Source organism: Podarcis liolepis (genome assembly GCF_965112155.1).
Source record: "Podarcis liolepis genome assembly, chromosome: 11".
NCBI lineage: Eukaryota > Metazoa > Chordata > Lepidosauria > Squamata > Lacertidae > Podarcis > Podarcis liolepis.
In genome coordinates, this window is record NC_139565.1 from 42,419,882 (window position 1) to 42,446,327 (window position 26,446).

Consider the following 26,446-nt stretch of genomic DNA (forward strand, 5'->3'; position numbering starts at 1 on the left):
CCAGAGGGGAAAGCAGAACGTCCTTCCTTCTAATTCCTCTCCGTGCTCCAGCCGGAAAACATGCAGGTGGGGGAGAGAGAGAGCTGGTTGGCTTCGGTGGGTGGGTGGGGGGGAACTTTTGCCTTCCTTTCCTCCCTCCCGTTTATACCCCTCTCCTGCATTCTTAGCCAGCTGCTTCTCTGCACACCCCTCCCGTGCTCCTTGTCCCTTCTGTGTTTTTCCTTCCCTCCCCACTTAAAATGTGGTTAAAAAGCATGGATCCACATGGATCCTCAGGATTTTTGCACTGGGTCACCCCAAATTCACCATCAGAGCACATAGCATGTCCATGGCTACAGCCTGCCCCCCAAAAATCATGCACCTACTGTTGCCTGGGGCTGCAATGGTGCAAAAATGTGGTTAAAAAGCATGGATCCACATGGATCCTCAGGATCTTTGCATTGGTTCACCCCCAAATTCACCACCAGAGAACATAGCATGTCCATGGCTACAGCCTGTCCCCCCCCCAAAAAAATCACGCGCCCACTGTTGTCTGGGGCTGCAATGGTGCAAAAACGTGGTTACAAAGCATGGATCCACATGGATCCTCAGGATCTTTGCATTGGGTCAGCCCAAATTCACCATCAGATCACATGTCTGTGGCCACAGCATGAAGCACAAAAATGATACATCCACTGTTTCATTCAGAAAGTTTTTTCCCTTGTTTTCCTCCTCTAAAAACGATGTGCGTGTTATGGTCAGGTGCGTGTTATAGAGCGAAAAATACGGTATCTCTAGCTCAAGATAAAATCCTATCAAAACGAATGTAGTAGTAGGTGCGTCATACTGAATTAGAGGCGCATGGTGAAGTTCACTTGTAAAACAGTCCAATATTTACAGCCTGGCTCTTCCCAAGTGAATACAAACCAAATCAGTTTCCAAAGATTGTCCAAAACAACGCCTTTAAAGCACAATTGGTAAGATGGCATGGGGTGTAAGCACATCCATCTGAGAAGTCCAAAGGAACACTCTAAGAAGCATCAGATCTAGGTGTTTTGTCAACAATCCTGCTTTAAAACTAGTTAGTCAACACTGAACTTGAAAACCTACATAGTTAAAAACTAACTTTAATGAAATGATTGTCTTCATTTTTGTGAAAATATTAATTTACTGCCATCAGGCTTCAATAAAGGTGTTCAGGTCCCAAACAGCCCTTGATTTTGTAAACCACCACCAAGCCATGTCTGTTTTAATAGTTAACTAAAACTCTGGATATTGTCCATTTTCTTAATGACACTACTTTTGAGGATTACTGTCATATTGAGAAGTGTATTTTAATATTCCAGTAACTCTTTCTGGTCATTCTAAAAGCAATTCTTATATTTGCCCAGGTACCATCCAGAGCATAAGCACATCATTTTCTTTCGCAATGCTTGTAACTCCAAATATAAGTCAGCTATAAGGTGCCAGACTAATCCTGCTTCAAGTTAAAATCTGAAATTGGGAAAGAAAAAATAACTAGATATTCTATCGTAGTAAGGTTGTAGAGGACTCTGCACCTATCTTTGTTGGAACCTGCCCAAGAGTGGCTGGGGAAACCTAGCCAGATGGACGTGGTATAAATTGTTGTTGTTGTTGTTATCATCTGCATAGAATAAGATTATTGTGAATATGGCCACTGCCAAATTCCATACAATTATTTAACCATGTGTACATTAAATAAGATTTCATATTCAATACCTTAAGAAAAAAAATCCTCCTTATTGTGCAGAAATACAAACCAGAAGTTAGAATTAATTCTCAGAAGTGTGAAGGCAGCAACCCTGAATAATTAAAAGAACCACAAGATATACACAAGTATCTTCAATGTTATCTTCCAATATATTAAGTGAAGACGTTTTATTTTGCATGTGTTAAGATGGATCCAGTCAGAGAAATAAGCTTTCTGCATCTGAATAATTTATCAAAATAATGTTTATTTTCCCCACAAAGAATCAGCACTCATTGTGGAGGATCCAGATTCCTGGGTCTTGCAGCATCCAAATAAAGCTTTTGATTTACACCAGTTCTGTGAAGTTTAGAATTGAAGCAAGTCTTTTCATAATTACTGTAGTACAAACTGCTAGAGAATTACTTGTATGTGGAACAATTACAACAGTTCAGGAAATGGATGTCTTAGTGCACTTATGTCTTATTTTTTTTGTTTAGCAAACATGCTATATTGTCTATTGTCTGTGCACAAAGTGAAAACTGTAGATTCCCACTGTAGAAGAAATCCGTCTCAGTAAGCAACACACTGTGTCAAGCTGCCCTTTTCTCCCTTAGACCTGCAGTCTTAAGACAAAAACTTTGCCAAACATTACATAATCTTTTTATTATTATTAAATGAGAAAATCTCATTCTCTTACATTGTCACATTGCTCGTCAGAGAAATGCTGCAGTGATGAAGAAAGTCAATGTTGGGGCAAAGTCCTCATTTCTACAACATTCATTTACAGAAATTATAGTCATGTTCAACACAGCTCATCAATACAACATTCTTAGGTTCCTTCACGAGGAGTCCAAAAGATCCTTCCTCTAAGGGGGGCATGTCACTATGTAAAATTATAGTTCTCCCCTCTTTTGAACGATTCATTCTCAAACTGCACAAGATGCAAGGCAGACATCCTCTAGAAATCTTCACACATCATCATCATCTGATGTGTCACTGCTGCTTGTCTCCGTGTCTTCATTCTCAATTGTTGGTTTGAAAGTGCTGTTTTTCCAGGGACTGAATTTGAAGTCACAGATGAGGCCATTTTTTAGAATACCATTTTTCCTAAGGCCATTTTTTTGTAACTGAAATTTAAAGCACAAATCAATTTAGCTATCTGAAAATGGCAGATTGAAAAGCATTTATTTTTGTACAAGGTGTTAAGCATGTGTATTTCACGTCTGGCAACAAAAATTAACTTTGCAAGATTCAACAATGGCATTAGTACTATGTTTTGTAGATGCTTGCATTTCCAGGTTTCTTTTGGTTTTTTTAGTAACAAACATGAAAATAAGCATGTAATTAGATTCCTGTCATTAGATCTCAAGTCAAAGTATGAGGTTAAAGAGAGCCATGAACATAGATGTAAATCCCTAGTTACGATTCCATTTCCCATAAACTGAGTATGGTTTACATACTGTTTACATATATACAGTAAGTGGTCTCTACTGCCACATCCCTGATTCTATATAGCTGAACTGGATAAAGGGGGGAGGCTACTTTAATATGAATACACAAAACTTTCTGCAGCCATTAGTAAGCTGACACCCATTTCAAACCCAATTCAAATAGTTCAAACATCCCTTTCAAATAGGGGTCTATGGTCTTATAGGAATTACCTAGTTTCTAGATACCCATCTTCCCCTCCTGTATCTCTGAACCAGTAGATTTACAAAATATTTCCTCAGACTAAATATTGAAAATTCCCCCTGCAATATTCAAGGCTCAAATCTAAGGGATGGAACAGGATGCAAAAAGTTTAAATAAGAGGTCAACCAACAGTAAGAAACTTCTTGCCCTTGTAATTTAAAACACTCACCAATGTGTATCTAACAAACAGGCTCTTATAGGAAAACAAGATTCCCATTGCCACCATAAATAGTTGTGCAGGCAGCACAAAAATATGGAGGCTTATATGAACTATCGACTCTCTCAGGCATTAAGAAGGTACTAGTTGATCATTTTAACACTGAGATGCTTCAATATGGAATGTAAGAAAGATGTCCATCTTCTATCCCACTCAATAGAATATTTCACTTGAAACATAAGAAACTCAAGTTATGTAGGGCTAGCTTTCGCTCTCACCTGTTCACTAATGACCTGAAATTCCCTCATTTCATCCTCAGTTAGCGGAGCACAGGTCTCATCGTTTTCACTGTCTTCCTGCCAACCCATCTCCTTTAACAATCTATACAAAAGAAATAAAAATGTGGACATTTATAAAAAGATCAGCAACTTTCATTCTCCAGACCCAATCTAATTGCTCTGAAGGGTGCAATTTAATTCTTCTGGCCAGCTCTCACAACCTTGCATTCTTAAGACTTTTTGGAGAAAGTGATTGAAAAAGCAAAAGGTTTGCTTCACTTTCCTGTCCATTTTTTCTTCATGCCTCTCTTCTTCCCATTCGAGAAAGAACAGTACAGAAAGAACATCAATACATGAGAAAACCCAGTGCACGACAGGGGTCTATACATGGATGCTTATCTAATGTATTTCTAACCCATTCTTTAGGATACAACAGAGGCAAATGTTCAACTTAAAACAATATAAATAAAACAGCACTTCCAAGGACCATACAGCTGAATGACAATAACTATTTATGTGCAGTATGTGAAATACTGAATCAAAACTATCAAGTTAATTCCTATTGTTAGCCAACTTAACCTTGTATACAAGGGGTGGGAAACCTTCAGTCCTCAAGTCAAATTTGGCCAGGCAAGGGGCTAAATTTTGTCCATGATACTATTTTCCCCAAACCAGAGACACCTGCCCTACACCTGTCATTATGTGACATCAGGTGTGGGGCAGGTGGAAGTATGGCTTAATCAGCTGCGCTGTTGTTCCCCTGAGAAACTTGATAGCCTAGCTGATCCTTGCAGAAAACCAAGATGAAGTCACTGCCCATCAGCTGATGTGCGCTGAGTTCAAGCCTACTGGATCAACTGCATGATTGAGTTCCACTGGGAATTGATGTCAGTCGACCGACAGGTTGTCCCGCCTACCTGTCAAAAGTTGGCCTATGGACAGACAAGGTTCTGCTCCACCAGGTCAAAACGTTTCCCTGCTGCTGCTGTATACCTATCCTTCCAGCAAGCAGTATTTTTCAACAGGTTAAAACCATGTCAATAATTGGAAAAATACATACCGATGCTCTGCTTCAAGTGAGCTTGAAAGGACATCGGTCTGCGGAAATGTTGAAGACCGAATGATCTGCTGAGACATCATTATATCATTTCTATTTTCTTGAGGAATTTCATTTTCAAAGTTTCGGTTTATGTCCCTCTCTTCGTGACCATTGTTGCTGTTATGTAAATTAAATTCATCATCATCATCCTGTTAAAGAAGTCACATATTTGAGTAAATTCCAAAAAGATTTGTTCATGATTTGCATGAATATAAAGACGCAACAAGCCTACATATTGCATCCCACTGGAAGTTAAGCCCTTAGAAGAGTACTGCTAGAGCTTGTCCAGCATTCCATTTTCCACAGAAGCCAATAGATGTCTCTGAGGAACCCACAAACAAGACATGAGTGCAATGGAACTCTGCTGCTGTTGCTCCCACCCAAGCAAGTGTCTTTCAGGGGCACACTGCCTCCAATTCTGGGGAGAGCATATAGACATTGTGACTAATGAGACTGTTATCTCTGAATTGTGAAGTACAAAATACCTATGTTTACTTTTGGGTGTGATACAGGACTGATTAAAACAGCTGAATTTTAAGCTACATAGGATAGCGTCAGTAAATTCTGATGACCAACATATGCTAAGCTCACTATGGAAAATATTCCTTAGATTCCCAATGGAAGACAATCCTTATCTACATTTTACGTTGCTCTTTATGATCAACACCGCATCACAAGTCTTAAAGAAGACACTAGCAATCCCACCCACCACTGAACCCATTGACTATACACAATTTTGGCTTTATGCACTATCCTCAGAACGCAGCCCCCATGTAAGCTGAAAGTCTGTAGTAAAAAATGAAACACACATGACCCTCTGTACAAAATTTGTAGTACCTTCTCTTGCCCATCATGCTCCTCTTCCACTCGATCCCGTTTCAGTGTCTTCAAGAATTCACTCTTCTTATCAGTGCGCATTCGAGTCAATTTGGTTAAGCGAGGCTGGCCAAGTTTATCAACTGGAGATGAGGAATTTGATCGATTACACTATGGTGGAGAAACACACAATACTGAGATGAAGAAAAACTTCATGGCAATGTTTCATTTTGTTCAGCTGCCATTATTTCTGTTTTATTTAAATATAGTTTCAGGTTTCCATTTAATTCTCAAAAATCACAAGTTCATGAAACATAGCTTCTCAAAACTAGAAATACCCCAAATAAAAAAATAACCAATTTTTCTGTACCTCTTTCACTGAATTCTGTGATCCAACAGCCTTAGCAGTAGATTTGAAAGCACTAAAGTTTCCAATACCGTATGGAGAATCATGAGGAAATGGAGGGCCAAGTTTGTTGTCTTTTGTTTGGCTTTTCCACTGTGTTGTCTAAATAAATCAAAATGATGAACAATTTTTGACCAGGTTAATAAACTAAATTCTTTACATTATTTAATGTTTATGACAAGAACCTGAACATGTTTATATAGCACCATCAGTCTACATGACAATATATGAAAAAAAATTAATTAAAGAGAGGGGTTGGCCACTTCCTTGAGAAGCTTAGAATCTAAATTTTGACAAAGAGAAAGAGAAGGCAATGAGAAACAGAGAGAGGTAACAAGAGATAAAGGAGTAAACAGGGTTGAATTTATTTTGGTTTAATATGTGTCTTACATGTAATGCTTTAACACAGAAAATGAAAAACATTACAAAACAATCTGCAATCCCCTCCTCCAAGACACATTACTTATACGCATCTTACCTTTGCAGGTGGAATGACAGGTTTGGGAACTAAACCTTTATAGACACTTGTACCAGTTCCATTCTTGACTGACTGTGAATGAATATTTCCTGCTACAGGGAATCCAGATATCTGTAAATCTTTCGTACTGCCTTTCTTTATAACCAGCATTCGTGGAGATCTAGATTTTGGGTTCAGAGGATATTCTGCAAAGAAACAAAAGTTTCATCTTATATATTGTGTTGATATTTTTTAATTCAGGAGGAAAACACTGAAGAGGCTCAGGTGATACAGTTCTCCTTATACTCTGTAGATCATCATAGCAAAACAAGTGTTTATGTTTATAACCAGGTACCATGGAACTGAAAGAAGCCGTCTGACCTAAGAAGAGACAGTATTTAAAACAGTCCAACAGCTTTAGGCACAGAACATCATCTTGACCCCACCAAAAAAGACTGCCAGCAGGACATGAAACAAAACAGAATGATTTTTAAAAAAGAGGGAGGCATCAGCATACTTGAAGGAACCCCAAAGTCTTTGTGAAATACAAAAAAAAATTAAATACAAAACCTTAGGTGAGGAAAAAACCCAAAACATGGCCCAAGAATAACCAAGCATGCTTAGTAGCCATGTGATGCTGTATGATAGTTAGAAAATAAAAACAGAATGGAGCATGGAATGGACTATCCTGGGAGGAGGGCACAGCTGGCTGACACCTAATTCTTATTAGGTGACATGCATATATTGTAACTGCTGCAGGCCCCACTTGCATCAGAAATTTTCTCTAACAATGCACAGCCATCATGGTTTCAGGAACACAAACACGTGATGGCTATCTTTAGTGCAAGAATGTGAATATGCATACATTATAACTCCTTATGAGCAGCACAGCCACATTATTCTGATAGTTTTCAATGCTCAATAAATGCATCACAAAAATCAAACAGCATCACAAAGTATAGCTGACTTAAGGTGCAACAATAAAGATCACTTCAAAGGCATTTTTTAACAAAATGACACTCAAAAAGCTTTACTGTAATTTAAAGCCCAGTGCTCTTACCCCAAACACCAGCAGCTAATGATTTATTCTGGTTTGGTTCTCTCTCATATTCAGGATTCAGGGATGGCTGAAAAGAAGGGGGGAAAGAAAATACAGTTTGATTTAAGATCTGCTGGAAAATATCCAAACATGCCAGATCATAAATATTACAATTTAGAGAGATGATTCAGATCTGGCAAATGATGTTTACCAGTGAGGGTGCTGAATCTTATTTCAACATCACTCAATGAAACTTACATCTAACAAAATGAAATCTACATAAAACCACCAATAGAGATCACCCAAGGGTTTGGGGTTCAAAGTCATCACTATGCAATATCCAATGCTATCTTTACTTTCCATCTCACTCCAGGGAGGCTTTAAGCAGGGTCTGGGAACAGAATCCCACTGGCAGACCACATCTTGATGTCACCTACACCACACAGGCTGGCAAGGCCACTCACTTGTTAATCATCTGGAACCACCCTGAAATCATAACTCAAGACAGGCTGAAAATTAAGATCCCTGCTGAAAGTAGAGCTCAGCACTTGTTGAAAGTCCCTGCTTTCACTAGATTGGCTGTACTAAGAAGTTCCCAAATGGGAACTCCCTACTGTAGCTGATCACAGTGGGGGCTTGCTCTCAGCACCTATCAGCACTGACACCCAATTCCCATTGTCAAGTAAAGGTCAGGAGTGCACTTCTACCAATGGAGGTCTTGATTAAAGCTCAATGAAAGCACATAAATGATTCACTTCTGCGAGTGAATGAATTCATTATGATTAACTTACAAAATCTTCGGCTTCAAATTGTTTGGGTTCTTCCTTGTCTTCCTTTTTCAGAGTCTCACTTTCCGGTGCATTTTTTTCATGCAACCCTTGGCTTTTTCCAGACTGAAAGCTACTGGCGCGAGCACGTGAACCTCCGCTATGATATCCCACTCTGTGGTGTGTGTTTTCAGTGCCATTTCTACCTTGTGAACGCCAGCCATTTCTCTCCTTTCTTCCCAAATGCCCTTGGATTTTAAAATGGCAAAGTTACAAGCAGTTTCCAAAAAAATTACTTTGCAGAAAAAATTTGAAATGTAGCATGCTAAAAATAACTGAAGTTTGGTGGAACTGTAAATTAGGAACTGAAATAATTGAAATGATTGATATTAAAAATTAGAATAAGATCCCATGGTTAGTCACTCGGAAAATCTAAGAGGGGTAGTGTCGAAAAAAGACAAAAGTATGTTGTGTAATAAGTGAACTGCAGCAGAAGTATTAATTTCAAAAGAATAAACAGAAGTTATCACCCATAAAAGAATGGAAATAGGCAATCCAGCACAGGATTTTAATGTATAAATTTTCTTTAAACTTTTAGAGAAGGGACAATGAACATGCAAAAAAACTCATCGCAACTTTGAAAAAGTTTGTTTTTTCTTGGTGTAGTAATACACAATATACAAATACTGGAAAGTAAATTTGGGGTAGTAATTTTACAAAATACATCCAAGTGTTGCTCACCCTCCTATAGCTATACTACAGAGGATAAAGCACAATCTATGGCTCTTCATCCAAAGAGGAGTTCTGTAGTTGTGCTGCATGGAGTTTTCACTTTATCCAATACAGTCACCCATATTGATTTCAGCTTACACAGTGAACTGTTCAGAGGGTTTATGAACTAGGAGCAGCTCAACACTTAAAAAACAGTAAAAATAAAATAGGGTTACACTGTATCTAGAGGATTAAACACATACAAACCTCCATTTGAACGACCACTACTAGGATCAAATCCATCAGAAGAATTGTGTCGCCTACGGTTAACTTCATAACGATTCTCTGTCCATGAAAAGTTGTCGGAATGCTTCTCAAAATTCAGTGATGACTAAAAGTAAACACAAATATTAAGTGAGGTCTACAACAGCAAAACTAAATAAATCATCTTCAGCTACTGTGTTGGCATGCAAGAGTGCAAAGGTTTGGTGTTTAAACACTTTTTAGTTTTTCTAAATCTGAAGCCACTAAAATCATCCCCAATATTATTATTATTATTTATTGAATTTATATACCACCCTATACCCAGGGGTCTCAGGGCGGCTTTAAGAATAAAATCAAAATATAAAACCACAAAATACATAATCAAAATAAAAACAATAACCCAATACCCCCCCCCCACAAAAAAGCCACATTTTAAAAGAGCAAGAGTAAAGGGGAGATAAAGTCATAAACGTCCAGAGCAACTGACAAGCAGCACTCTGCCATTTTACCTGCGTTCTGTGGCTGCGAGGTATAACTGTCATGAAATATATTAGATGAGCAGCAGATTGGTTTCCTAGGTGAGCAAGTTTGAAAGCCAAGGCTCCACTATCAAAAAGGTCCTACCATATAGCCTCACCTACACAGTGGTGATGAGACACAGTACAGGGTCACTAACTTATTACCTCACCTGGCAAGCTAGAGAATCTTTTGAAACAACTGGGTCTGAAACTGTAAAGGCTTTTAAAGGTAATGACAAAATTTAATTTACCTCTAAAAGAAACTGTGAGCCAGGGCAAATTAAACAGTAGCAGAGTCATACTGCTATAGCACCATTCTTTGCTATCACTGTACAAAGCTATACAGTGGTACCTTGGTTTACGAATTAATCCGTTCCAGAAGTCCATTCTTAGATGAAAGCGTTCTTAAACCACGACGTGCTTTCCCATAGCAGTGGGGGACTCAACTTACAAATGGAACACACTCAACAGGAAGCGAAACATGTTCTTATTCCAAGGCAAAGTTCACAAACCAAAACACCTACTTCCAGGTTTGCAGCATTCTTAATTCAATTTGTTCATAAACTAAGCTGTTCTTAAACGAAGGTACCACTGTATTGGCCAGCTAAAACTGCCAACTATTTGTAACTTCCTGCATTTTCATCCTCATGACCACCTATTCTTTGAGGTATGTCCTATACAGGCGTACCTTGGAAGCTGAATGGAAGCCGTTCCGGAAGTCCGTTAAACTTCCAAAATGTTTGACTTCCAAGGCACGGCTTCCAATTGGCTGCAGGAGCTTCCTGCAGCCAATCAGAAGCTGCGAAAGCCCCGTCGGACATTCAGCTTCCAAAAGAACGTTGGCAAACCAGAACACCCACTTCCGGGTTTGCGGCGTTCAGGACCCAAAATGTTCAACTGCTAAGGCATTCGTCAACCAAGGTACAACTGTTCAAGTCACTGAAAGATCTGCTACCTTGTGTTACTATTTCAATACAAGTTTTAAGAAATCTTGCACCTAAGTGCAAACATGCAGTCTGCAATTTCAGCACATGGTGGAGCTAGTGTTCCATCAAGCATGCTGATATTGCAAAGTGAGTTGTTAAAAGTTTGGTTGATTTATGACCTTTCAAGCTATTATTGATCTTTACCCTATTGCAAGGTAGAAAACAAGTTGATACCAAAGAACAGGGGAAGAGAAGTATTACATCTTGCAAACAGAATCTGGTGGCATTTTCACTTAAAGGTTTACAAAGCAAGATCTTTTCTGGGTTTTGTTGGGGGGTTGGTTCTTTACACACCACCAGAAAGTCATTTTTAGCTTAAACTACTCTACACATTATTGGCATCACAATGTATTTCCAGTTTGCTTTTCCCATTCCCTCATGAGGTTTTAAATGAATGTTAAGATAAGGTCAATGAGAAACAAATGAGCACTACAAAACATATATTTACATTGACCAGTCACTTTAGTGACACAGCCCCCAGCCCTGATTTGCGTGGGGGTTGCATTCCAGGTCATTGGGTGCAATGGCCACTTCCAGGTTGCCACAATGTGTGTGTGTGTGTGGTTGCGCATCAATTGGACAAACAAAAATCGCCCGTTGCCTGTACTATAATAATGCAGCTGATGTTGCTTTGCAGTCACACCAAATACCAAGAACTCATGTCCAGAACAAGTCAGAGTGATTAAAAACAATACATTACATTCAAAGCCACTCACACATCAGACTTCACTTCCTCTCCTTCCTGTTACAGGCCCCTCAAATTTGCTCCAGAGGGTCCTGAACCCTTAAGCCAATTTGAGGGTGCAGATAGACGGCTGCAGGAGGGAGGAAAGGAAGATAGAAATCCCATTGCATGAGTGGAGCTCCACTTGTACGAGGTTGGATTCTGTCCAATGTGATAAACACCAGATTTAAGATGTACATTTACTTTTCAAATAAGTCCCATATTTCAGTAAATGTGCATAGGTTCAGGCTCCAATAAATGTCAATAAATGAAGGCTAGGCAAAATTATTTCTCTACAGGTCATCCATGCTGCTTGATTTGTAGAGTTTGATTATTCATAGTTAGAGAATTTAATCATTTTCAATCACATGTAAATGGCAAGCATAAAGCAGGACAAGAACTTAGTGAGCTTTGTCTCTAAATGGATGTCAGATCCACTGCAAAGTCCACATTAACACAACATATGGCTTGTTCTTTTAAACCATGGTGATCTTTTGGGGGCATTTGACCGGTCAAATACCATATTTTTCCATGTCCCCCATGTATAACACGAGTCCTATTTTTGGGGACTCCAAATAAAGAAATCTCCCATATGCACTGTTCATGTATAAGATGACCCCCCCCTCATTTTAAACTTGAAAAATAGGGGGGAAATATAGTCTTATACATGGAAAAATACGGTAATTATCAAGTATTTTTCCAGCAAAACACTATGGGTAAGATCCAGAGACAATTGAGTGGAACTCTGTTCACACATCAGTTTTTCTGGCTCCTCCCAAGACCCAAATGCTGTGACTGAAGATTGATAGACCCCCTGGAACAGAGTGGAATGGGACAAAGGAGTCAGGAAAGGGAAACTGGACAAATCAGGCAGATCTACTTTGTTCAAGGGGAAGCACTTTTCCACTTGTGCAAAAAAAAATATCTCTGGATCCAAGCCGATGAGATAAACAGGGTTGACACTTATGCCAACTACACACACACACACCACAAAACCCCAAATTACATAGCTGTTACTGCGAAACAATGATGTAAAAAGAGCAATAAATTATTGGGCAGATCTGAGCATTACATGAATGGACTTCTGCTAACAGAATGGGTCTTTGCCTTCCCAAAATCTGCTCCAGAGTTGCCCAACCCTCTAGAGCAGGTTTTGAGGATGTGTGGAGAGCTGCAGGGGTGAAAGCGAGGAAGGTAAAGTTCATTGAATGTGCACATGGACATGGTTGGATATGACCCTTTAAAAAACTTTTTAAACCAGTCCTTCCTCCAGAGAACTTACGGTGGCAAACATACATAAGCTGAAAACTATTCAAAACAATAAGCACCACAATGCAATTTGGGGAGGCAAGAAGGTAAGCTCTGCAGAGTGGTATTCCTACTGCTGTAAAATAATGGCCAATTTACAATGTTTTACCTGTTTAAAACATAATTCTATTAGCATGCTTGTATCATAATAATGTTTCATTTAAACTAGGCTATTTTTACAAAGAGAGGCATACACCAATAGGATTTTAAACAAAAAAAACCAGAAAAATCTGGAACATACGGTCAGCACCAGCTGACCACTTTTCTTGCCTGTTTGCTTGCTTGCTTATTTTAAATGAATTTTACAGTCAAAAGGAGGTGAGCCAGGCATGCACTTTTGGTGATTATTCCCAAGTTAATTGTGGTGTTTACTATTAGGGCAGCAGAGGCAAATTACATTTGATTGCTGCAGTCAACCGCCCTGAGACCTACGGGCATAGGGCAGTATACAAATTTAATAAATAGTAATAACTATCATGGTGGCATGATCTGTTTAAATTGCGAAATTTAGGCTCCCTTTTGGAAAAGTTTTTCTTTGAGATTTTTGTTCTAATATCTCTTGAATATATAAACCAATGAAAAGCATGGGGTTGGGGGGTGGAGGAGAGAAGGGTTGGAGTCATTACATCATTAAGTCCAAGATCTAACAGTAGCTGCACTACTGCACTAACAGTAGCTGAGTCTGGTATACTAATGAATGGTTTACACAACCTCTGCTAATTTCAAAAGTGAAAGAAAGATAAGTGGGTGCTGATACTCATAATGAACTGTAAGAACAGACCTTTGATGATGATGGTGGAGTAGGAAAATTAAGCCAGGCTGGAGCAAAGTCATGCTGCGCCATTTAGGTCCAGTCTCTCCAAATCAGTGAAAACAAGGCTTCAACACCTCATGGCAAATACCTATCAGAGAAGTGAAATGTAGGATATATATTTTTAATCATGTATCTTGCAATAAGACTTTAATATCCCCAAAGAAACTTAAAAGAACCACAATAACATTCAAGAATCACAGCTAACACAAACACAAATTTAAAAAGCTATTCACCAAGTGTACTTGGAAAAGCACTGAAATAAACTGGGAGTCAGTGAACATTTTAACACCAGCAATGTTAATGTCTAAGACTGCAATTCTAACCACACTTACCTGGGAAAGTCCCACTTAATTCAGCAGGACTTGCCTGTAAGGAGACAAAGTTAGGATTGCTCTGTACGTTCCGTAAGAAGCCACTGCTTCTGTGTGCCTTCCTCCTTGCTTTTCACCTCCTGGTGCTGTGATTGCTACTACAAATTCAGAAGCAGGCAGAAACAGTTCCTCCTGCCACTCTTTATAGCAATCCATGGCAGCAACACCAGATTTCAACATCAGCCACAGACGAGGAAAGTGGCCAGTAGCCGCAGCAGCTGGCCTGTGGATCTGGATCCTGGGCCCTGAGACTGACAGGTGAAGGATCTAGCAGAGCTGGAAGACCACTGCAGCCTGTTCTGGGAATCCCTCTATGAGCTACCTATCCATCACCTCCCAATACACTGTATTTTGGATTGCCACTTATCTATAGTCAAGCAAACTGCAGTGTGAGATTATTACATTTTTAATATATGGGCAGATATATTTTGAGCTTAGCCTGCCTGCTAGGTTAAAGGCAGAAAGACTGAAGAAAGGCATGCTCTCTACCACAAAAGGCATGTCACAAGTCAGTTTTGCAGCAACTCAATGAAGAATATTTCCTTCTGTCATAGGAAAATGAGGATTTTCAAATGACAGTACCAATTCCTGACTACCACAGAGTAAGTGCTTGGTATTACCCTCATCTATATATACATACCTGGCATTTAACAGTTTTCTGAATCTTTAAATACTGTATGTATTCCGACTTCCATTTTTATGTGACCCTCAATACTGAACAAAGTTGCTCGGCCCTTTTACAGGCTACAATGATCTTAACTGCTGAGCAACAGTATGTGACAGTTCCTTTTCAGTTCAGTTCATATTCAGTTGCTGAATATCTGATAGCCATCTTCATCTTCAGCACTTCATAAATTATGGATTTCATGTATAATATGGAAGTTTTACAAGGAGTTTCTCTGGCCAACTGACAAAAAGTAAAATCTGCACTCATTTTCAGTATGCCACTATCTCACACCTCGCTCTGCCAAGGCCAAGCTCATGTAGTAGTTTTAATACAAGCATAGGCTAAAATGCACCCCAGTATACAGTCATTTGACAACCAGGTTGCTTCCCACCCTTCATATTCTTAAGGGCAGTCACTGCATCCGGTCCCTTCTGCAAGCTTTCCATTCACAGAAAATCAAGTCTGGGTCTAACGTAGTATAAACAAAAACAGTTTTAAATTGTTTTTTGGTTGCTTTTATTTCTAGTTTGAAATAAAACAGTCCTCATCATTAGAAACTGTAAACTCTAGGGAGAGTGAGCATATCAGGTTACAATCAAAGCTGACAACCCAATAAAATGTCGCCTAAGTTTAATTTTATTCCACATCAATCCATACAATCATGGGTGCAGTCATTTAAACTGCATCTCGCAGTTGAAGGTCACCACTTTCTGGAAAATGCTACAGCTCAGTCATGTCATCATACCAGCTACACTACACAATTCAAAAGCAAGAGTGGATGGGGTTTTCTATTAAGTATCTATCTAATGGCATGGAGATGTTGTTAGTGGAGCGCAGGGGCCCTAACATCTTGTAAGCAGCAAGTTATATTTGATGTGTTTCCAAGTCTATGTTGAAAAGCACTTAAAAGCTGTTAATGACTGCATGAGTTAATTTCTATAACTATTTACTGAATTTTTATGCCCTTCAGATTTCAGGGCAGTTTACAAAAATATAAAAAACTATTTCTAATCAGAAGAATAGGGTGAGCCCATATTACACGTACGTGTGTGTGTGTGTGTGTGTGTGTGTGTGAGAGAGAGAGAGAGAGAGAGAGATTTCAGGATATAGAGTACCCAGGTACTTATCACCCTGAATTGACTACTTTCAACAGTTATGTTACTAAGAATTAAGAAGAAATGCATCGCCATCAAGTCTTAGGGGTTGCATAAGAAAGGAAATGCAGTTCAAAGAAATAGCAGAGAACACTAGAGCAATGGAGAGCCTGTCTTATGACCATACCACGTACACTTAATTTGCTCCAGGGCTAGAACAAGGTGAAACAGCCCTGAAAAGATATCCAAAGTAGAAAAAGAATCATAATTATTCCACTCTTCAGACTTGTGCGCCTCATTTGCACCACACAGTAAGCCTCACCATGGCGTGATAGGATTGTGCAAATGTGCAGGACCATGGAGCTAAGCCAAGGTTGGCACCAGTATTTTGTTTATGGACACCTCACAGGCTACAGACTTGCACTCTCTAGCACTTGTTGTGCAGCAGTTGTCATTTGCAGTGTCTTCATCATGATTAGCAGCAGGGCTCACTTATAAGCATACCAGGCATATATACAAGACTGGCCAAATTGTTTAGTTTCAAAACTGCTTTTTTGGTTTTTTTTTGTCCGTAAGAAACAAGAATGCACTTATATAAATATCATAGCTCCTTGGATGTGCTAAATTTAGTTATAGTAGGAGTTTCACATTTCCCAAGTATAAAGCAATTAATCATAACATTTTTAATTATTGATCCACAACTACACCATCCTAGAATGAACAACAGTCATCTCATCACTGTACTGCATACAAAGATCCTTACAATGCCTAACATTTCTAAAATACCATTTGCAATGTTAGGAGCCGCATATACTGTGAAGTGCTGGATGACCAATTTATCATGTATGCACTCAATTCGGGCCAAAGAGAACCTGCAGGAACTAACTACAAACCCCTATGGAGAATGATTTTGGAACACTGAAAACCCGAAAGTGCCTCAGTTTTCGAACACGCCTCAGAATTCGAACAGGAAATGCAGCTTCCATTTTGAGGCTTCCGCTTTCAGTTTTTGTTTTTTGAACATTTCGGAACTTGAACAGACTTCCGGAACTGATTACATTTGAAAACCGAGGTACCACTGTATAGGGCCAATCTCACCTTTCTTAAGTGGAAATTCCACAACTGGAATGCTTTGTGCCATGCTTCCACCAACTTTTATTCTTTAGGTGGTGGTACATAAAACAAAGTCTCAGAAGACTATATTCTACAAGTGGGTTCACAAAGGAGGAGGTGGCCTTTCAAACCCTGGCCTCACGTCATTTACTGTTTTATAGGTCAACATTAGCTCATTGAATTGAGCCCAGAAACAAATTGGAAACTATCTAACTAAAGCAACACAGCCTACAAAATACACACCAGAAAACAATTGTTTTTACATACATTGGGATTCTAATAGTGTAAAAGCAATCACATGAACTCACTGAGTGCAATGGGACTTACTTCCAGGAAAGTGGGCTAAGACAGATAACTTGCATGGAATTGTTTCTACACAATACAAAAGTTTCAGTTGCATAATCAGAAACTATCATTCTATGACTTCTATCAGGATTTGTCATCATTGTAAGATGCGGCACACATTCTGAGGCACACTTTTTAATGCTTCTGTGGAAGGAAAATTACAGAATATCCTGTTCAGGAACAAGATACAATCTATGTAGCTGGTTCCACTTCAAGCTGCAATTAAAATTAAAGACCTACACAGTAAGAAACTGCATACATTATATACATACTGTACTATATAATTCAAATTCTTACTTTTGATGCCTGAATTAAGTCTGAAATTCTTGCTAATCATTTTAGCATGCACAGGTATGAAGATTTCCTTCACTTCTGTACAGAAATTGTACAAAAACTCTATTGATGTCAACATTTTAGACCTCTTGCCAAAGATCCACAGAATCGTCAGGGGATTTCTGCAAGCTCTTTTAGGAAAGATGGGGAATGTCTGCACTGAGCTCTCAACCAAGCATGCTGTACAAGGAAAGGGGAGATTCACTGTCATATAGGCAGACACAAAGAAAAAGCTAACTAAATAGAATTTTCAAAGATAAGTAGTCCAAGTCAAAATATCAACAGAGATCAAAAGAATTGTTTATTCACTGAAGAATCTTCACTCCCAGGCTTCACTTCAATCTCTGATTTAAGGTTTTAAATTGTCAAATATCAAAGTCAAAATATCAACAGAGATCAAAAGAATTGTTTATTCACTGAAGAATCTTCACTCCCAGGCTTCACTTCAATCTCTGATTTAAGGTTTTAAATTGTCAAATTTGGGGGGAAGATTAACATATGTAAATATGCTGGAGTTTAAGGTGATTTGAATAGTGCCAAATATCAGTCACTTACTTTGTAACTAGGTTGTTTTGTCCATCTTATATATTTTTTGAGGCAGCACTGGATTCTGTTGAAAATAAACCTGCAGGAAATTTAAAATGTTATAATTAAACACAACTGTATTCTCATTGCCCTAATGAAGCTATCCAAGTTTTACTTCTAATAAAGTACAGAGCAAGATAAATTTAGAAGTAGTTAATCTACTGTGTTGACTCAAGTATTCTGCTGGAGAATAAATTAAAACGGAGGATCTAAACAGCCAACTAAAACAGAACATTCTGTAGCCAAGCTAAAGCTTAAGAGACCAATCCTATTTGGTATAGAGAAACCTTTTGCCCATCCTATCATGTATAGAGTGACACCAAGCCCTTGGTCCAGTGCAGACCAGCCACCACCATTACTGCATAAGCACTAAGGCACCCAACATCATCTAAAGGGGTTTCACATCTTTAGCACAACCATACTGCATAAATGCACTAGCAAAAATGTATTTTAAATCCCAAACCAGTGGGATTGCTGTGGACCCTAGAAGGTGTTTGAAGTATTTTGAAATATATATTTTAGCATGCCTGAACAATTTCATAAATTGCAGTATGCTCTTGAATGTCTTTGCTTTCTGCACCCCTCAACAATTATTGGGGAAGTTGTCTTAGACCATTTCAGTATTCCAGCATCTTCATTAAAAAAACAACAACTAACAGTGTCTGAGCCTGTGTCTACTCATAAGCAAGTTCTACTGAATCCCATGGTACTTAGTTCCAGTAAGAGGGGCTAGATTACTGCCTAACATAGCAGGGTTCCGATTTATCCCAATTGAAATGAGCAAGAAAATGAAACTATCAAATGTGTGTTTAGTAACAAGCCACTGCAAAGTACAGTAGTCACACTTTAAGCACATTTAACTTGTGTTTATTTCAACCATACACCACATAAGTGCAAGTGAAATCCAAGCAAGGAAAAGAGATTAAAAGTTCTTTTCACGCTGGGTCCACATGGGTTACCCAGCAAAGAGAGTTTTCAAGCACTCCACCTTGCTTGCTAAGCAAGGCCTGCTGAGTATGCCAGCTCCAGGAGTACTAGGAATTCTTTGTCTCTCTCCTCCACCCTCCCCATCTGCTATCCATTTGGGTTTGGGTATATGCGGAACCACTGGAACCAAACCTCTGCATAAGATGCAACCCTACTGTACTGCAAAGGCTCATTTGACCCTGGGGTAAATATTATTCAGCATGGTGGCTCTCAAACACTGGAGTACAACTGATACCAGTCTAAGACCACATGGCTAATTATCTGGAATAATAGGAGGGCACTATTTAGGCTAACCCTGTTCAAGGGGGTGAATTCTTCTTCAAGCTGGGCTTTATCTTAGCATAAAGAACTATTTAACTATACAAGTTAAATAGATTGGTTTCTATTTTATTTTCTCTCCTGTTATGAGTCCAGTATTTCTCCTGTGCATATTAAGTTTCTGTTTTACTTTCTCTTCTGTTTTCTCCACTCTAACTTCCAAAGAGGATTGCTTCTAATTCATGAGTTGTATCCTTTCCACTGTCACTTGTCACTGGCTTGTCAACAAAATTAACAAATGCTCAGCTATAGATCACCAGACACCAGCAGTTGCTTGGCATAAACAACTCTCTGTATGTGTTTTTTCTGGAGATGAAATATAACAACGAATAATCAAAAATATTAAGTTGATGTTGGCCCAGTTTGAATGTTAGCAGTAAATCATGGTCTAAAACAAACCACATCTCACCACAAACAGTGTGCTAGCACACATGGATCAAGTGTGCCTGCCCCTCTCTTCTTGTGCATATCATAAGGAAGCAAACCAAGCTTAGCATTTCCAAAACAAACTAGAAGCTAGAAGCAAAGAACAAACCTTGGCTTCTTGAGTTAAATGAACCACAAGTGCTGTAGTTTATGGATTACTATTAACCAGGCCAACATGGGGGCCAATGCACCTCATTTTTGTGGTAGACTACATCTTTGGAAAGTGGCACCAAAATCATTTCAGAATCATATACAGTGGAACCCTCAGTTGTCTAACGTAATCCGTTCCGGAAGACCGTTCGACTTCCAAAACTTTTGACAACCGAGGCACAATTGCCGGTTGGCAAAATCCATTGAAAAAGTGGGGAAACGCGCCTCAGAAGCCATTTGACTTCCAAGGCGTGTTCGAAAACGGAAGCATTCCGAATCGTTTTACTTCCGAAGCATTCGACAACCAAGGTTCCACTGTATATATTGGCAGCTAGGGCTTTAAAAATGCTTTCTGTAAAATATCAAAACAAATTGTGTACAAGGTTAATGGGCATTTAGAGGCAAAAGGAGCAAAGCATCACACATCTGCACTGGGGGACAGCATATGCCAGTATCCTCTTGTAAAAAAAATTATTGATATCAGGTGAAGATCTGAGTAGGATCAGGGTTCCATTTTAATAATCTAAAATTGTTCCAAGTGGCTATGGACTATCATATTATTGTTTATTTAATTTCTATACCGCCCTTCATCCAAGGATCACAGGGCAGTTTACAACATATAAATGTATACCGTAATAACATACATAACATAGTATGTACATACCTTGATACCATAGTAACAAATAAAAACAATAATCCCACTCGAACATACAGTTTAAAAGGCCATAGACAGGGTAGTTAAATAAAGGCCTGTCTAATTAAACAAAGGCCTGGGAGAAAGGGAATGCTTTTGCCTGGTGCCTTAAGATGAGGGCACCAGGCAGGTCTCCCTGGGAAGAGCATTCCACGTTCACAGAAGTGTTTCTATACCAACACTACTATATCTGCTACATACGCATAAGAGACTGAACAGAATGAGAATTCTATCTAGACAGCTCACAATCAATTTTATATTTAGTGGCCAGTTGCAATCCTCTTGTGCCAAGCTTTAATACAGCTATCCTGAATTAAGCTAACCAGTTTTCTGGTTCAGACCTTACATGAAACTAAGATATTAGTACTAAAATCAGGTGGGGGGTGTAGAGGAGAAAGACAAATAAGGCTTAATCCTGGTCCAAAACTATCATCACAGCACTATCAAGATGCCTGGCACTGACCTAATGATCACTTCTGCACATGGTTCAAATCCTAAATAGGATGCAAGTCCATTTAAGTTCAATCAGATTCATTTTCAAGTAGTCATGAATCAGCTGAAACTTCAAATTTAAGTAGTAAGTCTAAGCTTCCTTAGAATCCAAGCAAGTTCTGATATAGTTAAAAAAGATTTTCATGTGTTAACATGCCTCTCAAACTTTTGATAAAGAAAAATATTAACAGACGCAAAACAAAAAAGGAACATCTTCAACAGTTTACCTCACTTACAATTAATATTTGTAACAATTGTAGTTTCAGGCAATACTTACAAAATCCAAGAGAACTGCACAGATTGGCATTAACTCTCCGTGATTTGCGTTTTCCAGTTTGCTTCCCTTGCAGTAATGATCCGAGTTCCTTAAAGATACTACATCCGTAGCTATGCAATACAAGGGCTGATTATTGGAAATCAGCTACCCATTCTTCACATTTAAGGACTCCAAAAAGTTATTTTCAAAAAAGTCAGACAAGTCTGGTTTTAACAGCCTGTCTTATCTTCTGACACTTCTTCACTTTCCTATTCCGCATATATCTTACTATCATAAACATCAGTTCCAAAAGAAATAAATACACCTTTTATGACATAAAGAATAGAACTGAGAAGTCAAAGTCTGCATTCAATATGAAGTTCATTTCTAAGAGTCGATTCAGACATCCACACACAGCAGCTATCTGGATATTCCCATATTGCTTCTTCAGAACACAAAAAAACCCACTAAAAAATGAAAAATAAAGCTCTTTGTCTCTTCATTTAGGAAACAGACATCATTGTAAAAAGTAATTCCAAATTGCCTAAAAAATGAAAGCAGTATTTGCCATAAATTCTACATCAATATTAGAAAAATTGGGAGCTACATTTAATATAATCTTCTAGACTTAGTTGACAAATCAAGTCAATCTCTGTTTTGACTGAAATGTTTGAACTAGAAAGCAAAAACAGTTCTTGAAAGTAGCATGCAGAACTTAAGAAGTTTATACAATTATCCATTCCATATGGAGAAAAATGAGTCCAAGATGATATCCTGAATTTAAGGGGAAGCAGGAGAAGAATCTCAAAAGTTCATAAACCGGGTTCTGCAGGCTTCAGAAGTGTTTGAAGTGGAAAAGCAACTGAACAGGTTATAATCCCAATTCCCTTTTTAGTCAACGTTTTCGCTTTCAATCGAAGCAGACTCTGCAGGTCAGCATCCAGCTACCTTTTTTTCACAGGCTGAGGCAACAGGTTGCAAAATATCCAAGATCATGTTCAGAATCCAGATCACCTAGAAGTGGGGTAGGAGGCTGGGAAAAAGAGACAAGACATACTGCAATTAATGTTCCTTTCTCGAGACATCTAGGAAATCTGCAACATTATGAATCTGCTCTCTTGAGAATAATGAACACCATGTACTTGTGAACAAGGAAGCCTTAAAATAAGGACATGCAACGAAATCCACGCGGATTGCGCTGGAAACATATGCTGGAGTCAGCAGCGAAAAGGGGAGGGGAGGAGGTCCTACTCCAGGGTGAAACGGCGGTTGGCGTAAGAGTACTATCATGGGAGGCAGGCGCGAAGAAAACCGGAAGAATTAAAAACTCCCACCAAGCACGTTCTTTGGCCTTATTTCGTACCAAAAAGGAAAAAAAGAAAGAATAAAGATAAAAGCTACAACGAACCAACCGAACAAAAGGAAGATCGGTGAAACGGGAAGACTTGCAGCTGCAACCCCTAGGCATAGTTAGTCGGGAGAAGTCCCCACTCCGCGCCGCTGGGCTTACTTCCGAGTAAACACACGATAGGACCACCCCCCTCGAGGTGCCAATCTCGGATCCGGGACCCGAGGAAAGTATGAGGGGCGCGAGGAGGAAAGGCGTCCGCGGCTCTTCGAGCGTCTAACCTACGGGAGTGCGCACGCGTTTCCTGCCCAGGTTTCGCTCTCCCTCCTCCTCCTCCCGTCCCATTTCATGGCCAGGTAAAGTCGGGGACGAGTCCTCCCGCTGGAGGTTGTCATATTTACACCCTCGCTCGCTTGCTCGCAATCCGCCCGCAGGGGGTTCGAAGCTGCTGCCTCCAACTGCCGCCCCTCGACCAAGCCGGGGCCCAACAGAGCTGGTGTCCCGTTTATTCCCCCCCCCCACCGTTGGAAGAGGAAGGGAGACGGAGAAAGGACCGAGAGGCCACATGCCCAGGGCTCGATGCAGGCCGGGGGGCGGGGGGAAGAGACCGAACTACGCTCCGGCCGAGGATCCTTCGCAGCTGCGGAGCCTCAGAGCCCCGTTTCTCCTGCCTCTTCTCCCCCGGGGACGGGCCCGCTCGCCTGCCTGGCTCCGGAACCCCACGCTCCGCACACGCAAACATTGTTTCCTCCGCCACCTCTTCCCTCAGACCGACCGACCGGCGAGGGGGTGGCATGGAGGAAGGATGAGGCGGCGGCGGCGCCGGCGTAACGCGGCTCTAACCTGCCAGCCAAGTCCCGGCCAAGCACAGCAGCTCCTGCGGGGTCCCGGATTTGAAAGCTCCTTTTTGCCGCCGCTTCTCCCCCGCCGCGCGCACAACTCCTCGCTCCAGTCAGTCAGTCAGCCCCAAAATGGCGCCGCTCCGAGCCGCAGCAGCGATGCCCTGCGCCCAAGCCTCGCGAGAGTTCGCCGCCAACAGCCGCCACGAGCAGCTAGACGAGGCTGGGCTTGTGTTGGGGGCGGGAGGGAGCGCGCGAGCGCCCGACGTTCTACGACGCTGTGTACATGTGCGAGGGAGGGAGGGAGAGGGAGAAGATTCTGGCTTGTGCGAAGCGGAGAACTCCAACGACAAGACACATACGACAGAACGCGCGCGGAGGTTTTAAGGGCCCCCCGAAAGGAGAGGTTTCGTGGAACCCCCGCTCCACGCCTCGCGCTCCTATAAACGCCACCTTTCTCCTCCTCCCAACAACCTTCGCTTGCGCGGCGCTACTTCGGCTGAAGGCGCACCAGCCCGCGAGCAGCGCCCCCCTCGCGTGACGTCACTCGGAACAATCCCGAACGTTCGGAGAGCGGCGAAAGGGGGAATCCCCTCAGCGAGCGCGCTGCTTTTTCAAGTTGGAGGGAGGAGGGAATCCCCGGCTGCCGGCTTCTGCAGCGCGGCGAGCGAGAGGAAGCCAGCGGCGGCTAAAGTGGATGTCGTTTCCCACCCTCCGCGACAGCGGCTGTATATTGCATAAGACAAAACGCGCCCGATCCCCGGCGTTTTATTTGGGGATTTATTTATTTTTTGCCATAACTGGTGTTTTTGTTTTTTTAAAAAAAATATGTTTAATCTGCTGGCTCCCAGTTTATTATACTGCATTTTGCACTTCGGTGGATATGTTTTTGTAAGCCGCCTTGAAATATTATTTTTATTTAAAAAAAAAAAATAGACTGATGGCGTGCTTCGCCAGCCTCCCTTCCCACAGCGTTCATTGTCTGGCTCTGACAGAAGGAGCGTTGTGACTCATTATTCTGCGTCATGCTATACCGAAAACATTTGTTTGTTTTTAAAACACCATACCCTGCCATTGATTAAATAGTAATAAGGCAGCTTTATTACAGAACACTAAAATAGATTGGCCATCGTTTTAAAAACAAAAACAAACCGCAGAACAGCAAATCCTATTCTACAAAGACAGCAAGTCAGAGTTACCCACCCATAGGTGCACCAAAGCGCACGTGGGTCACACGGATTCACTTTTGTGCCCATTTATCCATGCATGAGCACTTTCAATTCAATCTCAGTGTTTCCCATGCACACTGGGGGGGGGGATCTCAAAAAAAAAATTGCAAAAAGAAAGATGTAGGTACTGTTGAGCAGGTGAAGAGTACATTTGCTTCACTATTGGTTTGCTTCACTGAGTTTCCCTTTACCTCAAGACATTAGGGCAGTGGTTCCCAATTAGGTAAATACTGCAGACCCCCTGTTTTCAAAAGCCAAGCAATGGACCCCTCTACTTTTGAACATTGTAATACCTCCATGGTAGTTGTGGTTATGTGAACGGTGCCATGGACACCCTAGGTGGGTTATGCGGATCCCCCTGGGTCCACGGACCACCAATTGGGAACCACTGCATTAGGGGAAAGGACCCAGGCAGGACTCTGGAGGCAAAAGTCCAGCTCCCCACTTAGCATCATGAGCAGTAAGAGCTCAAATGCAACATGGCTGGTTTATCACAGTAACACAGGGGCCCCTCCATAAAACAGTTCTATCCCGAATCTCAAATTGTCTATCTACATTGTTGTTGTTGTTAAAGTCCCATTATCTCATTTTCCTACAAAGCACGGAGTAAGCAGTTTGAAGCAGAAAGACAGCCTTGCACGGAATGTCACTATAGCAACAGTGGTGCACAACACTCAGTGTACTATCCAGGTTACTTACATGTGCAATAGTGGGGTGAAAGTCCTAGGACATCAGTCAGATTTCATTCAGAATTACAGTTGTCTTTAATTCGATTAGGTGGTGGATACACACACACACACACACACACAGTGAGAAAGAACACTTTCTTTTTGTTTTTTAAAAAGGTGCCAGTATTCCTATCTTTATAAAAGTGCTGTGGGTGCCAGCACAAAGTGATTAGCCTGGGCAGCAAAAAAAGGTGAAAGTACTCCATACCAATGAATACCATCACAAAAAGCACTACACACATGTAGAATGATTGCTCTTTTTTTCTTTATTTTCAGTTTCCATTGGCTTTGTCAAGGGATGTGTGACCTTTCTATCACTCTTTGCATTCTTGGCAAACAATAATTCCTTCATCATGAGCACCGTGCAAACAACACAGATGCGTTCTTGACATCTTATTTTCCACCCGGTTTCCTAAAAACAGAACCAACAGACCTGTCTCAGAAGAACTCCATCACTGTCAAATACTATAAAGTCAACAACATTCTTTGTCAGCTAGGAAAGCAGCATGTCAACAGTATGAGTCAAGATGTGGCCAAATATGGCCCATTCAGTCATGCCAAATGAAATCAAAAGCATGGATGAGGTTGTGGCTCTTCCAGTCATTTTTATAATCATGGATCACAACTTAATATTCATCCCGTGGAGCCCAAAGGCATGTAATATCATTTTGTTCCTGCAAGCAATTACATGTGTGGCCAAGCTCCAAAAGCCATATGAGAGATTTGTATAAGCCCCAAGGCTTCC

The 26,446-nt window shown here is 40.5% G+C and overlaps 1 protein-coding gene across 3 annotated transcripts; it reads right to left on the minus strand.

Annotated features, from left to right (window-relative positions):
• Positions 1-1,935: 1,935 nt before the first annotated feature.
• Positions 1,936-24,240, minus strand: GPBP1 (GC-rich promoter binding protein 1). Of its 3 annotated transcripts, XM_083465411.1 has the most exons (15): positions 23,749-23,937; positions 21,579-22,590; positions 18,067-18,274; positions 17,614-17,957; positions 14,059-14,092; positions 13,694-13,814; positions 9,380-9,503; positions 8,426-8,649; positions 7,656-7,722; positions 6,617-6,801; positions 6,103-6,240; positions 5,754-5,903; positions 4,878-5,065; positions 3,818-3,920; positions 1,936-2,817 (listed from the first exon to the last, which is right to left on the minus strand). In XM_083465411.1, the coding sequence occupies exons 6-15, from the start codon at positions 13,754-13,756 to the stop codon at positions 2,659-2,661; spliced, it is 1,401 nt and encodes a 466-aa protein (XP_083321537.1). In that variant the 5' UTR covers positions 13,757-13,814; positions 14,059-14,092; positions 17,614-17,957; positions 18,067-18,274; positions 21,579-22,590; positions 23,749-23,937; the 3' UTR covers positions 1,936-2,658. The 3 variants fall into 3 exon arrangements, with proteins under 3 accessions (XP_083321537.1, XP_083321536.1, XP_083321535.1); XM_083465410.1 differs by lacking the exon at positions 17,614-17,957 and having other exon boundaries at positions 18,205-18,274; XM_083465409.1 differs by lacking the exons at positions 14,059-14,092; positions 17,614-17,957 and having other exon boundaries at positions 18,205-18,274; positions 23,749-24,240.
• Positions 24,241-26,446: the final 2,206 nt, after the last annotated feature.

Bases quoted from the DNA above. Each gene is read 5' to 3' on its own strand.
- GPBP1 (XM_083465409.1), bottom strand. From the start codon at position 13,756: ATGGCGCAGCATGACTTTGCTCCAGCCTGGCTTAATTTTCCTACTCCA. The intron at 7,723-8,425 runs GTAAGTTAATCA...CCTTCTTTTCAG, and splicing joins AATTTGAAGCCGAAGATTTT to CCATCCCTGAATCCTGAATA. The intron at 3,921-4,877 runs GTATGTATTTTT...TCTTTTGTATAG, and splicing joins TCACTTGAAGCAGAGCATCG to ATTGTTAAAGGAGATGGGTT.